Here is a 17,937-nt window from a genome sequence, read left to right as displayed (position 1 = left end):
TTGTTAACTTTTCTCTAAAGATAGAAAACTGATGTCATCTTCTTTTCTAGTGACCTTCATAAACCCAGGTTAATTCCTAACTTAATGTTTTTGTCATTTAACCAGCTTTTTAAAATCTCTCTTGTGCTGCCTTGTCTAAAAATACAAGAAACTCTAAAAACAATCTTTATGTTGTTTACTGTGTGAATGTCTGTTAGATACGTTGACTTTCTGATTTTCTTTACAGGTTCCTCCTGAATTTGATTTCTCTGCTCACAAATATTTTCCTGTTGTGAAACTTGTTTGAGACATAAAGGTGACCATAAAGGGGTAAAATCTACTTTCAGATTCTACTCTTAGAGGATCCATCCACCAGTCTTACCATGTAACATGAAGTGAAATGGATTTCTTGGATAACCACCCATCATAAGGAATTCTTTTAATTTGACAGCGTTATATGACGTGAATGAAAACTGCTGTTTTAAAGTGGTTTATTATGTCCATGGATGAAAGTGGTCTTGTTGAATGCACTGATGAACGTTATATGGTTTTATTGTAGACTTAATCATAAATCATTTTTTATTAATGATTAAGATAGTCTTTGTAAAGGTTAATAAATTTCTTGACAAAAATGTATTACTGAAAATGAAAAACAATAGCACTTTGTTGATATATGTTAAGAACTGAAGGTGTTTACTCTTTAAACATTTGAATAATTCAAGCAAATCAAGGGATTTATTAAACACCTGATGGGATTCTGGCAAAATACTTTTGAAAGGGATTTGAGGAGGGACCGCTAAGCTACCTAGGGAGGCTAAATTACATGGGGATTGTGATTTTATGTCATGACATCATAAACTATATACTGTAAGAATGTTTTTTAAAATGTCCTTAACTGTTACTTTGGTACTTGTAAAAGATTAAAGTTTAGACCAAGCCCCTTAAAAGTCCTTAGCACTTTTAGTTGCAATTTAAATAGTTGTTTCTACCATCCCAACTGTAGTATAAACTTGAGAAAGGGAACATCTTTCCAGAACCTGCTCCTTCAATTAATGGAATGTGAATTTTTTTAATGTGTAAAAGACATTCTGACGCATTGAGCCATCCAGGAGTAAACTGAGTAGAGAAGGTCAAGAGAAACAAGGCCGCTAGGCAGCAGGCTTTGTTAGTAGGAGAAATGCTTTGTGGTGGGCACACAGAACGGCCGAAAGTGCAGAGGAATTTGGAGGCAGCAAGTTAGGGTCTGGTGCTTTGCCCTTGAACAGTTTGCAGCTGATGAAATTGGCTCATTTGTCTGATATTTGCAAATCAGTCCAAGCACAAGTTGTTACATCAAAACACCTCCAAATCTTAAGGGGAGTAGGGAACCAGCACTGGTTGCTTTTGCAATAAGGAGCCATAAAATAAAACTTGAGATGACTAAATATTTTTGTCATCCTACAAGCTGCTCAAGGTGTTTTACAGTTTTGATTTTGAAGAGATGAAATGACGTGTCTGAGATACTGAACCAGTCCTCTGTGCATTCATTTGCATTATAAGGTTCCCCCCCCCCCCGTAGTCCTCTGCTAATAATGCCTTCCATTTCTTCCATTTAAAAAGAGAATGTATCTTCTTTTGAAAAATTATGTAACATTATTATGCAACTCTGAATTTCTAAAATCCTGCAAAGATAACAGATGGAACTTTCCGTCTACAATTCAAACATTAAGCCAAGCTTAAAGGAAGGTGGTGTACCTTATTTTTTGTCACAGATATGTCACTTGTTGGGTTCTAGAATAATTTTTGAATGAGTGCACCTCAAAAAAAACAACAACAAGATTGTCCTTTACAGGGGGGCGGGGGACAAAAAACCTGGCAGTTGTAGGCTGTTGGTTGAGGTTGCAGAACTACTCTTTTAAATGATACATAGATGTTAGATGCTGATAATGTAGCAGCTTTTTTGGAGAGTGAGTTAAAACATTTAGGTGACTATTTAAATGTGAACAGATGAGTTCTGGATATGGACAGATGTGGTATATCACCTGGGAGGTTCATTACTGTCATTCACTACAGCTCAGATACAAGTGAGTAGGCAGCAGGCTGACATCAGGAACTCTTTCACAAAGCCTCTGCCTTACCTCTTACAGCTACAGGGTTTTCATGCAGAAAGCATTTGTTCATTTAAATGTTTATGAAGGTTCTGCCCTGGCCGGTTTTGCTCAGCGGTTAGAGCGTCGGCCTGTGGCCCAGAGAGACCCAGGTTCGGTTTCCGCTAAGATCATGTACTTCGGTTGCAGTTTGTCCTGGGCCCTGGCTGGGTCGTGCAAGAGGCAGCCACTCAATGTGTCCCTTTCATGTTGATGTTTCTCTCTTCCTCTCTCTCCCTCCCACTCTTATCTGAGCAAAAAATGGAAAAATGTCCTTGGATGAGGATTAAAAAAATAATAATAATAAATGTTTACGAAGGTTCTAAAGGTAGACTTCAGTTATATGGAAAAGTAGGTTATCTAAGACCACATCTCTGATCAATCACAATTAATTTATTTGGACTTAACAATCAAGTATTTACCAAGCACCCAACATAGTACTAGAATCTCTGTAGGGGTATAAGTTATATTAGCAACTTACGTTCTATGTCACTCAACTCAGGACAAGGTAGAGCGCTATTCTAAGGAGTAAGGATAAAAAACAACCATTTGTCTCAACTGGTTTAGGGCTTGGTTTGTAAAACTCATTATCTGAAGTGTATATATATATATTTTTTTTTAAAGGTGAGAATATTGAAAGTCATTCAACTTTCCCAGAGATGGGCACCAACAAAAACAAAAAGCTTTTCAGTTTTGTTTTTTGAGTGCATGGGAAGATACCTACTTAGAGTAATCAATCCTTCAGTGTATACATTATCAGAATTTTACAAACCAGTGTTTACGGAACAGTGGCTTAGTACACTTTAAAAAGTGTTGCTCTCTGAGCTGAGAAATAGCATACAAATGCACAAACATTTAAATACAAATGAAATAAACTTCCAACTTTCTAACAATAATGAACATTTTCAGGGTCTAAGATAATGTGAAAAAAGTTAGTATAACCCAGTTAATGGAACCTCTATTTTAAATTTATCTTTTTTTAAAAAAAATTCATTTCAAAGACAAGTATTGTTCAGTGTCCTATAAACTATCATTATTTATAATTAATAATCCTTTAGGCTAAAACATAAAGGAAGTAAGACTGAACCACTGGAGCATGAATCCACTGGACCGTGCATGGATTCATAATTCTCGTCACCATTCCAGGTTCTATGACTGGATACCCAGCTATTACCAATTAAAACAATCATACCTAGTTATCAGTCTAGTTATTTAATGACAACATACTGACTTAAGAAGGAATGGTTTATTTCTCAAGTTTCATCACACAAAAGTACATACATTAGGTATGTGCCATGGTTAGATTACTCAGGAAGTCTAATCTAATCCAAGGTTGCTTAGGAAATCTCTCGAATCTGCAGGAGAAAAGAGAAAATGATTCATCATTCCTGTCCATACACAGTTTGAGAGAGGATGGTGTGGAGTGAGTTAATGCCTATTAAAAATTGGCACAGCTGCGGATTTAACTTTGGATGATACCAAAAGACCTAAGTCAGCAGTTAGATATCTACATGGTGCTTACTACACAGGTTCTCGTTTTGTTCTTTAAACAGCCATGATACCTCTACATCGTTACCTTGGGATAGTGCCTGTGATCCCACAGGAAGCCAGTGGCAATAAAGCATGACTGTCTGGACAAACACCTGAACAAATGGCTTGACGCCTGTGAATGAGGATGAAATCATCATGGGTTACTTTTTATTTATGTTGACATCCCATCTCAACAATTAAAAGGCTGGTGCTTTAGAGATCAAATAGGGGATAAAGGGAAAACAAAGCAGTTTTAAAAGCTGAACTAACAGTATTTCATTTCTCAGCAACTCTGCACACTGATTAAGCCTGACATGAATAGAGGCTTTATTAATTATTTGAGAAAGCAAGTGAGAAATCAACCCTAAGACTAAGGGAAGTTGGACAAGGACTTAGATAAAAATCTTATAAAGCTACTTTTATACTCTTCTTCAGTTGCCTTTTCTGGGTGGGAAAGTTTAATCTTAGTGATGAGGTAAAAGGATACTATACATGAAGAACATTCCGTTGGAGAGCTTAACCTGAACACACAGCAGGTCCTGCCTTCAGTGACTGCCAGGGGCACAGCGAGCCCACGCAGGCGCGAGGCCGCGCTCTGCTCCCTGGCTCCTCTGGGCCGTGTCCTCTGATCCAAGGAGGCTGTCTCAATCCTGTAACTCCAAATATATCTAAGTAAGGTCCTCACCTGGCTGCCCTTCAGAGCGCCCCACAGAGAGCCGTTAGTGTGGCTCTGCCAGTCATTCACAGGTGGCAAAAGCCTATTTACTGACGTGTTAAGGACCAACTCAAGCTCCACTTACTACTGCTATTATCAATGTAAATTATGATTAGTCATTTTTAAATGAACATTAACTTGATTTTTAAATCAGTTTTGATAGGCATTTACTACAAGCTAAATTTGAAAACTATGAAACACTTGCCATTTCTGTTGCCTTTCTAAACCTGCCCAATTTGTGACACAGTATCAGCTCTTCAATATCAACTTTCTCTTCTTTTCCTTCCAGTGAAGTAGGCAGTTTGCCCACAACAAGCCCAGCCCGCAGTGCTGTGCCACCCTCACTGCTCCGCGCGGGCACAGGTCCCCCTGCTCTGGCCCACTGTCAGAAGTCCAATCCACTCACAGCTTTTCTTGGTGATTTACAGAAGATTCTGCTTTGCCCACACATACTAGCAAAGTAAGTACAGATCACATTTTCACATTACAAGCCACTTAACATTAATGACAAACAAGGGCTATTATATAAGTAGTCTTTTTAAAAATCTCCACAAAATACCTTGGTACTTAAACTTGTTTACACAGCTGTTAGTGGTATTTGTGTTAACAGTGCTGTAGGCCACGGAGTGTCAGAACCAGAAATGAGCACAGGAGGGCACACCCATAACCCAGTGCCGACCAGGGGGATCAGAGGGCCGGGCTGGTACCCTCCCTCAGCACAGCATTTGGCGAAGAGGAGAACTCCAGAAGGAACCGAGAAAAAGGAGTTCTCTGAGTGCGCAGGCCTCTCCTCCGCATCCGAAGATGGACTCTTCCACGGGCTTGATTTTGAACAAAGGCAGATTCCAGAATAAGAAGGGCCACTGTCGCTACCCTTGGAGAACTTGCGTTCTGTTTTTGGTGTTGATCTTCTCATGAAATACCTATTAGCCAACACATTTTAACATCTTTGACAAAGATGCTTGAAGAGTAACCCCCCAAAACCATCAAAAACACAATCTCATTTTCCTACATAAAGTACATACTAAAATTCCACAATAATCATCTTTAGATGAATGTTTTACTTAGTACATTTCACAGTATTCAATCCCTTGGGGAAATTTTGTAGTGATCGCTGTTCAGTCCTGACACGAAGCATATGATTCCAGTTTGTGTCATTCCTCTTCCCCCGCTGATCAAGTAAATTTATCGTCTCTTTTCTGATTTTCGGCATTAAGAACTAAAAAGGGAAAAACATAATATTCTAGTATTAAACATTTTGAGAAAGCAGCCCCGGAAGGTCTTTGACATAAGCATCTAGAAACTGTCATAAGAAGACTAGCTCCCACAGCAACACTGTAATGGGGACCTGCACGCCTACCAAGGACAAGAGAGCCAATGAAACCACATGTATGGCCAACAAGGTGCCATGAACCAAAGCTAAAACATCTGAAAATGCCATGCTGTTTGCCATAGTAAAATAATGCCCAGGGTATAAAATGGGTAGTGTAAAATGTACTCTCAGAAAATGCCTGATGCTCTCCCACCCCTCAAGTGCTGTGAATCCCTGTCGGCGCACCTGCGACAGGGAGCGCCCCTCCTGAGAGCCCCTGCAGCTGCGGCCAGCTCGCTGTGCCAAAGCGCTTCCGCTACAGAGCAGAAGTTGCCTGTGGCTTCCACCATCCTTCCTCTATCCTTGGACACAGACCACATAAAAGGACACGTCACAAATAAGTGTATAACCAATTATCTGATTTACAACTATTGCACACTGAATTGTTAATGATGTTATTAAATTAAATGACTGCCTAAATGGCTACTTTCAGTTCTCTAATAAAGTTGGAGCTAATGCTTCTTCTATTGTCCCTAGAGCAAGCAGGGCCTTCAACTATTTCAATGACATAATCTTTAAATTATATTGATGACATTTCTTCAATTTGGAATTCTTTCCTAAAGGAGCTGACAGAGCATTCATCCTACCTTGCCTACCTCCTCACTTTTTATAAAGCCTTACACAAGGTCAAATCTTAGAAGTACGCCTGGGTGGAGGGATGAAAGATCACGAGCCTTCACGGCAAAGCTGAGCATTCAGGAAGACACCAGGCTCATTTAAAGGTATGATGAAGAGATGTAACAGTAACCACGCTCAGCTGGTGTGGCTCCGTGGTTGAGCATCATCCCAGGGACCAAGAGGTCGCTGGTTCGATTCCCAGGCAGGGCACATGCCCGGGTTGCAGGCTCGATCCCCAGTAGGGGGTATGCAGGAGGCGGCCGACCAATGAATGTTTCTCCCTCACATCAATGTTTCTCTCTCTTCCTCTCCCTTCTCTCTCTAAAAAGCAATAAAACAAACAAAAAACAAAACAGTAACCACATCAGAAAACATGCTATTCAAGAACTGAAGTACTACACGAATGAGTGAAGTTGATAAAGAACAGAAAGATGGAAAGACCTTGTATTTGCTTAAGATTCTGACAATAATGTGTTAATCTGCACTTTAAAAATGTTATAAAGAGCCTAGGAAAATAATCTAAAAATCAAGTTAGGACTTTCATTTCTAGAAACCCCCAACAACTGCCCAATGTAGAAGTTACATGCTGGATAAAATATGAAAGGTGTATTTTAAGAACACTGTTGAATTAAACCAAATTGAGGGACTTTCTACCAAATAAATGTTCTAAGCCAGAACACATCAAAAATAGCCATGTCCTAAATGATGCAGACAAATGGCTCTGGGTTCCAGGACACTGAAAGCATGACGTGGAAGTAGTGCACGGTCCCGGACTGGCTCCCAGACCAGACGGGCAATGCTGGACAATCACTACATTTGAATAATGTCTACAGATACAACACCACTGTATCAATATAAATGTCTTCATTTTGATCACTGTACTGTGGTCACGTAAGATGTTCACGTTTGGGGAACCTGGGTGAAGGGTATGTGGAAATTCCTTTCATTATTTTAATCTAAATTATTTGAAAATGAAGTTTAAAAATGTTAAAACATTAAGAAAAACGCATTGCCTGTACTGGAAGAAGGAATCTGCGAGGCCAGAGGAGTGGAAGCAGCGACGCCTGAGGCGGGTGACCTCGAAGCAGCTTCCCCAAGACTGCTGAAGCTGAACGCACTGGGCTCCTCCAGTTCCCCGAGGTGCAGGGGGACAACACCTAAAGCCTCAGGCTCCACTCGAGGTGGGGAGTCAAGAAGAGGACCCCTAAATAAAGCTGAAACCCCAAAGGTTCATATCCTTGGTTTAAAGGTAATGGGAAATAAATCTGCAATGAAAAGGACAGCAAGACAGCCGAGTGCGGATTATGGGGAATCCTTAACCACACGAGATGACCGTGCAAGTATATAATTTCAACCCATTTTCTGTGTGAACCAAAAAGAGCCTGAAGAAGGGAATCCACTTTGTTAAAGAGGCGGGTTTGTGGTGCCCGCCTTGAGACTGGCAGAGCAAACTACCTTCTCTGGTAGAATGCACCTGCAACTCAGTCCTCAGAGACTTCCCACAGATCAAGTTCCCAGGAAACTAGAAACTCACAGCTGAGAAGTACAAAACACTAAGGGAAATCATTGGACGACACAGAATATAAAATAACTCTGTGATATATTCAAAGCCCTTGGACTGGAGGGTCACAGGTTCAATCCCTGGTCAAGGGACATATCTGGATTGTGGATTTGATCCCCAGCCCCAGTTGGGGTCATGCAGGAGGCAACTGATCCATGTCTCTCACATCCATGTTTTTTTCTCTCTCCCTTCCACTCTAAAAATTAATGGAAAATAAAATATCCTCAGGTGATGCCCTGGCCGGTTTGGCTCAGCAGTTAGAGCGTCGGCCTGTGGTCCAGAGAGACCCAGGTTCAGTTCCCACTAAGGGCACGTACCTCGGTTGCAGTTTGTCTCCGGCCCTGGTTGGTCGTGCGGGTGGCAGCCACCCGGTGTGTCCCTTTCGCATCGATGTTTCTCTCTCTCCCTCCCACTCTACCTGAACAAAAAATGGAAAAATGTCCTCGGGTGAGGATAAAAAAAATATATATCCTCAGGTGAGAATTACCAAAAAAAATAAAAATAAAAAGGTCAAGTAGAAAGTCTAGAAATAAAAAAATTACAATTAAAAACACAGTGTGAATTAAAGAACAGGAAAGGCATACCTGAAGGAAAAATTTGTGTGCTAGAAGACATATCTGAGGAAATTGTGCATGCAGACCACAGAAAAATGGGAAATGTGAAAAGGTAAGAACATGAATAGAATGAGAAGGTCTAACACACTTCTCAGTGCAAGAGGAATCAAACAGGAAGAAGCATTATTCAAAGAGATGTTCTTCAACATGTCCTTGCCAGATCCAAAGAAAAAGCTGTTAGAACAGTGTGGTACCATGTGAATCAACAGGGAAACCACTGGAACCGAAACAGAAAACCCCCAAATAAGACCCAAACACACATGGAAATTTAGTATTTGATGAAGGTAACATCTCAAATCACTGGCTTTGAGACGGCCACTGGAAGTGGTGGTGAGTCAACTGGGCAGCCCTGGAGAGAAAACTGGACTCGTCCCATACCCTGGAATGCATCTGAATCAAGAGACCGAATGTATAATATGAAAGCAGAGAGGATTCTGAAAAGATGGTGGCAACTGTGGCATCGTTTCTGAATCTCTCAGAGTCCCTAGATAAAGCAACTTAATTACTCAAAAACTATGGACATTACAGGAAGACTAGATGGCAAGAAATCCTGTAGATCCCATACAAGCATTTAAAGACAAACTACAGACAGCTCCCTGTGTGACAAAAGCTGGAAAGAAAATAGGGAGGCAATGGAGCATCTGATGGACCTGAGAACAGAGCCCCAACCAGCCAACAGATTTGCACTAGGAAGTACCTGGGCCCCTGGAGAACTGCAGCGGGAAGTGGGGTTCCTGCTACTCCCAGGGCAGGTGACCACAGTGGCCTTGCTGAGAACTGAGGGGCTGGTGGAGGTGAGCCCCATGGGCCTCTGCAACTGATTGCAGGGCTGCTAACAGAGCCCTTTCCCAGGTAGAGCCCCACAGACAGAAAAGGGGGGAACTCGAAGAGCTGAGTGTGGGGTGAAGCAGTATCCGAGCGGACAGGAAAGAGACAAAGGAACCTGAGGGTGCGAACGGGGGCGGAGGCCCACTGGCCACAGATGGGGTCACTTCCAAAGGACAATACATGCAATTGGGTGAAACCCATCCAACATGTTTAAATCTCTAAGTTTATAAAATCTTTGTAATTGCCATCTTCAGAGTCTGACAAACAATTTGTGAGAATTGGTAAATAAAGAGAAGCAAGCATTTGTTCTGCTTATACTAAATGAAGAAAACCACTAACTTATTTACAAAAATATTTCTATTAACAAATGGAATAGATGGCTGGCTTAGAATAACCCCAGTGAATGAATAAAGGCGCCAAGCATCAACTGGCACTTATATCCCAGAGAGAAAGACGCCAGACATGGCGCCCTCCTGGTGAAAGGACAGACCGCTGTCCACCACCTCGCCAAGGGCCTGAGCCTGAACCCGATTCTTATCAAGCCTCTGGACATCAGATGCTGGTCTGCAGGAGGTAGAGAGACAAGAACATAGTAAACTGCACATGAATATATAATCAGCACAATCTAGACTGAGGGGAGACTCCAAGTCCACTGGCTTTGGCTCGTTTAACGGACTACAAAGGAAAAAAAAAGGAACAGAGCCCCGTGGACCTAATGCCTAAAGGACATATCGAATATAGGAAAATAGGCAAGACTAAACTATGGGCAATAAAAACCCAGAAAGAAATGCAAGACAATGCCTAGTAGAATGGTCAGGAGAGGGGTCACTGTAAGGAGAGGGAAGGGGCTGAGACGGGACACAGGGAGGGGCCTCTGGAGGGCCCGCCACATTCTACTTCTTGACTGGGGTTGGGGCTCAGTTAGGGGTGTTCACCTTCTAAAACCTCATTTGCTTTGTGTGTTTTTTTCTGTATCTGCGCTTTTCTTCATAACAGAGGAAAATTTTGTAAGCATACTCAATGAAAACTCAGGTGAATTCCTTCCAACTCTAGGTAGGAAACATTTCTAACTATGACTCAATATCCAGAGGTGATAAAAGATACAAAAGTTTTTGAAACTTGTGCATGGCAAAATACACCAGAGGCAAAAAATAAGACAAACTGGGAGAAGGTATGTGCAACTTCACAGATAAGGAGCAATCTCTCTAGCACATAAAGAGCTCTTAAAAACAGAATTAAAACATCAAAAATCTGAGAGAAAAAACAAAATCTTAAGAGGGAAATCATAAGTTCAGAGCAATACTAAAACAAGCCAGTATGTACATATGTGAGTGAATGAGTGTGTATTGGGGTAGGGAGGGCCTTTACATCGATGTTTCTCTTTCCCTCTCTCTAAAATAAGACAAAAAACAAACAAACAGATCATGTGGTATTTGTCTTTCTCTGATTGGCTTATTTCACTTAGCATAATGATGAACAAAATAGACCCAGAGACATAGAAAGGAGTATAGTACCGACTGACAGACCTCAGAGGAGGGGCTCGGGGGAAAGGGATGAGATAAACCAAAGAACTAAACCACAGGTTTGTGTAACCAGTGGACACAGATGACAATGCTGGGGGAGGAGGATGTCTGGGGGCAGGGAGAGAAACATCTGTAACAAAAATAAATGAATAAAAATGGGGAAAAAATGTTAATACCAAAAAAAAAACACCCCAGAATGGCAGCTAAAACGTGTGAAGGGTGACAGGATCAGAAAAGCCACACCTGGACCAGGTCTCCAGTGGATGGTAAAGCCACACCAGTTCAGAGCAGCCCCCACGGGGATGGCATATGCGCCGTGGTGGCTGTGGTCAGCAGCAGGGCCTGATGATACATACGAAAAAATATACTGAATTCCTCTGAGATGCTGGATGTGAACTAGCTGTGGCCATCACTGCACGATATACATAAGAGAATCACTGAACAGTTCTGGAGGTCAATTCTATCCCATTCTAAATGAATATTAATTACACAAGAAGATGGGCTTTTGCCAGGGAGAGACCAGGGGCACCGCCTCACCAAGATGTCAACCTGCCGTCACGTGCCTCTTGGTGTGACCCAAGAGGAACCCACGGGAGCTGCAAACACACCCAACCTGAATCCAGTCACAGCACAGCCAACACATCCAGAACCTGACACACCCCTGGCCTGGACGCCTCAAAAATTCAAAATCCTAACCATACCAAGAGCACAGGATTGGGGCCCTCTGATTGGTGCCGCAGACCACGTGGAGACCCGGCCATTTCGCTGGGAACGGACTCCGAGGGCTGGAGCCCCACTGAGCACGCTCCCTAACCCCGCATCTCCCTCCACTGCTCCTACATTCAAAGGCTTCTGAAGAAAAGAGAGTCTTCAAATGGTGGCTCACTTACAGTAGCATTGTTGGGGTTCCTTGCCTCTGTGGTGGAGGACCACAGAGTTGGTCGTTACACTGCACTAGAACGAAGCGCCCCGCCGCCCAGGAGTTATTACCGTTCACGTTTCTGTCATTCCCTGCAAGGGCGGCCTCCTTGTCGGTCTCGGACTCCGCCTCATTTTCATCCATGTTATAGTCGTCATCTCCTCCCATGGTTTGCTGGTTTCTCCCTGTAAAGTGGGCACAGACACATAAGACAAACTACATCATTTCTCTTTCAATGCCATAGACACACCAGAGCCAGACACCGGGGTCATCCCAACCACGGTTTCACGGTCAGATCTTTCTGCCACACCTCAGGAACTGACAGGGCCTCGTGCTGGCTCCCGTGCAGACACCGTGCAGGACCTCTGCTCGCTAAGTCCACTTCAACTCCGAGCCTACATAAATGGGGTAACTAGCTAGCTGAACCCAAATCCCAGTTCTTTAAAGAGACAATCAACTCAAAGTTAGAGAAGACACCAATGTTTTGGGAAACGAAAGGTTTCTAGTTAATGACGGCATCTCCTTAGTATAGCTCATTGCTCCGAAAGAAGGAAGTTGAGTTGGGGGCCAAAGGGTAAAATTTCCCATCACACATACAGAATTCGATCCTTCACCACCACACCCATCCCTGGAGAGAACAGCCACTGGAAGAGAAGATCAGGACAAAATGCACTCCACAGACACAGTCTAGGGTTTCTTGCAAACACGTTATATATGTCCATAGGTAAGTAAACGAAATCTTGTTTTAAAGTACGCCTGGGAAAGTCCGCTCTTGTCAGGTGTCTTCTATTTAAGTGCTCCTGGCTCAGCTGGGGTTGACATTTTTCAGCTTTACTACATCCCAGAATATTTTCTGTTGATCTCAGTTTCCCACACTTTACTTTAAACAAAAAGAAAAGTCACCAAACCAAAAAGGTAGGATTCACGAGTCCCTTTCCTGAAAAGTAATTTCCTTCCCTCCTTCCCTCCGTCCCTCCTCCCACCACCTCACTGGACACTAACAGGTGACTCTGCACGTGGAAGTGGGGCGACAAGGACAAGGCACCTGGTTTGCCTGCCAGGAGGCCTGCTCTTTCTGACGCTAAGAACCCACCACGGTCTCCATCTGAAAAGCTGCCTGGCTCCCTGTGAATACTGTTTCTGAAAACTCACGAGCCAGGGAGTGCATTGCCCTTCCCTCCTGTCTCCTACTGGATAACAGACACCGAACAAACAAAATGACCACCAGAACGTGGCTGCTGTTTGGTCCACTTCACGGGGACCCTGTCGGCAAGGAGACTGGGAAGGCAGTCAGCAGGCGGTCCACCACCCACCTTCCTCGTCAGCATCCTGCTCCTCCTGCCCATCCTGGACCACAAGCTCGTCCCGCTCGGGCTCCTCCACCTCCTGATTTTCCTGGCTCATCAACAGGGTGGCAGGCACCTGTGGGGTTTGGCCAAGGTCTCTAGCATCTCCCACTCCTCTTCTGCCCGCATGTCTGTCTGCCTCCACAATCTGCTGTTGGGCTGGCTCCTGCGGCAGCCCCAGGCGGTCCTTCTGAAGCTCCTCCTCGCTGACAACCTGGATGTCATTGGTTTCCTCTGTGCACAGAACATTGTTAGGTGTAGCATCACTGGCATTTAATTTCATCAAAACAAAAACCCTCATACCACTCAACTCCCAGAGCCCTCCCAAGGACTTTGGATGGAGTAGGCTGTGGACGGGTGGGGAAGCTGGGTAATTTATGTAGGGACCTCGGCAGAAGACTCCAGTCCTCCCTATGCCTGCAGCTCACTTCAGAGCCATGAGGAAGAGGAAAATGGTTCAGAAACTATCTTACTTACAGTGACAGCTTACACGTGGAGGAAGATGCCATGCTGAGGTTACTTGATCGTCACATGTTGGAGACAAGTACTTGAGAGCCACTGACAGGTGCCTAGGACTCAGCTACCCTTCCAGGATCCCACAGTCCCACCAACATCCTCAATAAAGTCCTGACCTAGACCTTGCTTTACACAGCTGCCACAAAACAAGGCAGAGCCCAACAGACAGAGAAAAAGCCCTGCAGCCCCATTCCAGGTGCCCAGAGAGACACCTGCCAGGTGCAGCCCCACGATCAAGCCTGCCGCCGCCTCCAGCAACACACTGTGCCCTCAGAGTGTTCGTTCGGAGTGGGGGGCTCGAGCTGCCACTATGTTTTTTATTTGAATAGGGCTCTGAATAGGGTTTACACATGTAATTACCAAGCTTCACTTACCTTTCTCACCCTCTCTCCTCAAGTCCAAAGCTGCCTCAGAACTGGGGGCTGGTGTCTGGGGCTCACTGTTGCTGGGTATGTTTTCTTCCATTTGTGGCACCTCTGCCTGGGACAGGCCTGCTTCCTGCAACCTAGGCTGAGGCTCACTGGGAGCTCGGAGCTGAAACACGAGCACAGGATGGCTAGAGTGGGGACTCTGTGACTACAAACCTCATAACACCCCCAAGCAATGTGATGAACCACCCCATCTTTCTGACTAATGAGAACACTGAGACCCTGAGAAATGCCATGATCTACCCCACCAACAGGCATAAATCAGAAGATCTGAGGTGGAGTCAAGATCTCCCAGAAAGTACTTTCGGTGATGGGTTAACAAGTGGGCAGAAGATCAACAAGGAAAAAGAAACTAGACAGACTAGACATTGATAGAACCCTCAACCCAACAAGAGCAGAATACACGTTCTTCTCACGTGTACAATGGATAGTCTCCAGGACAGACAGATGCTAGGCCACAAAACAAGCCTCAGCAAATTTAAAATGACTGAAATCACATAAAATATGTTTTCCAATCACAGTGGAATCTAATTATTAATCATAACAGAATAAAATTTGAGAAATTCACAAATATGTGAAAATTAGGCAACATATTCCTAAATAACCAATGGATCAAAGAAACACAAGGCAAGTTGGAAAGTACTTGAAAAAAATTAAAAGAAAAAAACACAACATACCAAACATTGGGAAGCAGCTAAAGCAGTGCTTAGAGGAAAATTTATAGCCCTACATTAAGAAAAAAGAAAGATCTCGAAATCAATAACAAACTTTCACTGTAAGATAATGGTGAAACAGGAGCAAACTGAAGCTACTCGAAGAAGGACATCATAAAGATTAAAGAAATTAATTAAATAAGGAACAGAAAAACAATAGAGAAAAATCAATGAAACCAACTTAATTTTTTGAAAATATGAACAAAGTTGACAACCCTCTAGCCAGATTAACTGCGGAAAAAAAGAGAGTAGACTCAAGTTACTAAAATCAAAAATGAAAGGGGACAATACTACTAATTGTACATAAATACAAAGGTATTATTATTTATAAGGGAATACTATGAACAACTGTTTGTCAACAAGACTGATAACTTATGTGAAATAGCCATGTTCCTAGAAAAACACAAACTACTAAAACTGACTCAAAAAGTAGAAAATCTGCCCTGACCAGTTTGGCTTCATGGTTAGAGTGTTGGCCCATGGACCGAAGGATCATGGGTTTGATCCCAGTCAGGAGCATGTACCTGGATTGCAGGTTCGATCCCCAACCCCAGCATTACAAAAAACTACAGACCAATATCCCTTATATAGACATCAAAATCATCAACAAAATATTAGCAAATCAGCCCTGGCCGGTTTGGCTCAGCAGTTAGAGCATCAGCCTGCAGACTAACGAGTCCCAGGTTTGGATCCAGTCAAGGGCTTGTACCTCAGTTGCAGTTTGTCCCCGGCCCTGGTCAGGTGCGGGAGGCAACCAGTCAATGTGGCTCTAACACATTGATGTTTCTCTCTGTCTCTCTCTCTCCCTCCCTCCCATTCTATCTAATAATAACTAGAAAAATATCCTCAGGTGAGAAATAATAAATAAATAATAAGTATGCCCTGGCAGGTTTGGCTCAGCGGTTAGAGCGTCGGCCTGCGGTCCGGAGAGACCCGGGTTCGGTTCCCGCTAAGGGCATGTACCTCGGTTGCAGTTTGTCCCCGGCCCTGGTCGGTTGTGCGGGTGGCAGCCACTCGATGTGTTCCTTTCACATCGATGTTTCTCTCTCTCTCTCTGTTCCTCTCTCTCCCTCCCACTCTACCTGAACAAAAAATGGAAAAATGTCCTCGGGTGAGGATAAAAAAAAAAAAAAATAAGGAAAAAAAAAAAAAAAAATAGCAAATCAAATCCAGCAACACATAAAAGAATTATATACCATGGCCAAGTGTGATTTATCTCAGGAATGCAAGGTTAGTTTAACATTTAAAAATCAATTACTGTAATACCATATCAATAAGCATGAAAGACAAAAAATACAATATCATTTCAATGATGCAGAAAAATATTTGGCAAAATCCAACACTTCTTTATAAAAAATAGTCAACAAATTTCGAGGGGAACTTCCTCAACTTGACAAAATATATCTATGAAAAACATACAGCTAATATCAAACTTAATGGTAAAAGAGTTAATGGTTTCCCTCTGTGATCAAAAACATTGTACTGGAGGTTCTAGCCAGAGCAATTAGGCAAGAAAAAGAAAAGGCATCCAGATTGGAAAGAAACATGTAAAACTACCTCAACTTTTATATGACATAATCTTGTATATAAAAAATTCAAAGGAATCACAAAACAAACAAAAAATCAGATTAAACAAGTTTAGCAAGTTTGCTAGATATAGGATCAATAAAAAAATATCTGCATATCTATACACTGGCAATAGATTTTTTTTTTTTTATCTTCACCGGAGGACATTTTTCCATTCTTTGTTCAGATAGAGTGGGAGGGAAAGAGAGGAACAGAAACATCGACGTGAAAGGGACACATCGAGTGGTTGCCACCTGCGTGACCCAACCAGGGCCGGGGACAAACTGCAACCAAGGTACATGCCCTTAGCGGGAACTGAACCCGGGTCTCTCCAGACCACAGGCCAACGCTATAACCACTGAGCCAAACTGACTAGGGCGGCAATAGATCATTTAAAAATAAAATTAAGAAAACAATTCCAGCCCTGGCTGGTTTGGCTGAGCAATCAGAGCGTCAGCCTGCGGTCCAGAGAGGCCCAGGTTCAGTTCCCGCTAAGGGCATGTACCTTGGTTGCAGTTTGTCCCCAGCCCTGATTGGGTCACGCAGGCAGCAACCACTCAGTGTGTCCCTTTGACATTGATGTTCCTCTCTCTCTCCCCTCCTCTTTTCCCCTCCCACTCTGTCTGAACAAAAAATGGAAAAATGTCCTCGGGTGAGGATTAAAAAAAAAAAATTCCATTTATAATATCACCAAAAACTGCTTAGAAATAAATTGAACAAAAGAAGTGCAAGACTTCTGAAAACCATTAAACATTGTTAAAAGATATTTTTAAAGGACTTAAGTGGAAGATATCCCATTTTATACATTAAAAAAAAAAAAGACTTAATGTTGCTAAAATGGCAATGCTCCTCAAACTACAGATTCAATGTAATCTCTCAAAATCCCACTTGGCTTTGTTAAAGAAATTGATAAACTGATCCTAAAATTCATATGGAAAGCCAATGGATACAGAATAGCCAAAATGATCTTAGGGGGGAAAAAAGAACAAAGTGGGAGGAAGCACTCTTCCTGATTTCAGAGCTTACTATTAAGCTACAGTAATCGAGACTGTGTGTAAGGTACTGACATAGGACAGACAATGAAATAAAAGTGAGAGTCCAGAAATAAACTCTCATGTTGATAGCAAACTGATTTTTGAAAGGGTGCCAAGATAATTCATTGTGGGAAAGAATAGGATTTTTTTCCACAATAAATAGTGCTGAGACAACTGGATATCCAATGCAAAAGAATGAAGTTGAATCCCTACCCTCACAGCATATACAAAATTTAAATTCACTCAAAATGGATCATAGGACTAAATGTAAGAACTAAACATGAAGAACTACAAAACTCTGAGAAGAAAATGGAGGAGTAAATCTTCATGACCTTGGGTGAGGCAACGTATTTTTAGATATGACATCAAAAGAATAAGCAACACAAGATATAAATAAATATAACCTCATCAAAATTTAAAACTTTTTGCTTTGCCCTGGCTGGTTTGGCTCAGCGGTTAGAGCGTCGGCCTGCGGTCCCGAGAGACCCGGGTTCGGTTCCCGCTAAGGGCTTGTACCTCGGTTGCAGTTTGTCCCCGGCTCTGGTTGGT

General features: G+C 42.7%; 2 protein-coding genes across 3 annotated transcripts in view; one reads left to right on the top strand and one right to left on the bottom strand.

Annotated features, from left to right (window-relative positions):
* NAA35 (N-alpha-acetyltransferase 35, NatC auxiliary subunit) overlaps positions 1 to 554 on the top strand; it is a 77,299-nt gene extending 76,745 nt beyond the window's left edge. The window contains exon 23 of one of the 2 annotated variants that reach the window (XM_036260657.1): positions 227 to 554. In XM_036260657.1, the coding sequence (XP_036116550.1) occupies positions 227 to 286 (60 nt within the window). In that variant the 3' untranslated portion in view covers positions 287 to 554. The remainder of the gene's footprint in view (positions 1 to 226) is intronic. The other variant, XM_036260658.1, reaches the window with a different exon arrangement.
* Positions 555 to 4,246: 3,692 nt separating this feature from the next.
* GOLM1 (golgi membrane protein 1) overlaps positions 4,247 to 17,937 on the bottom strand; it is a 55,034-nt gene continuing 41,343 nt past the window's right edge. The window contains exons 7-10 of the mRNA XM_036260659.1: positions 14,022 to 14,181; positions 13,099 to 13,365; positions 11,857 to 11,970; positions 4,247 to 5,569 (exon numbers count right to left, since the gene is read on the bottom strand). Of these exons, the coding sequence (XP_036116552.1) occupies positions 5,526 to 5,569; positions 11,857 to 11,970; positions 13,099 to 13,365; positions 14,022 to 14,181 (585 nt within the window). The 3' untranslated portion in view covers positions 4,247 to 5,525. The remainder of the gene's footprint in view (positions 5,570 to 11,856; positions 11,971 to 13,098; positions 13,366 to 14,021; positions 14,182 to 17,937) is intronic.

This window comes from Molossus molossus, unplaced genomic scaffold (assembly GCF_014108415.1).
Source record: "Molossus molossus isolate mMolMol1 unplaced genomic scaffold, mMolMol1.p scaffold_m16_p_14, whole genome shotgun sequence".
Classification (NCBI taxonomy): domain Eukaryota; kingdom Metazoa; phylum Chordata; class Mammalia; order Chiroptera; family Molossidae; genus Molossus; species Molossus molossus.
This window is presented reverse-complemented; position numbering and strand designations above follow the sequence as displayed.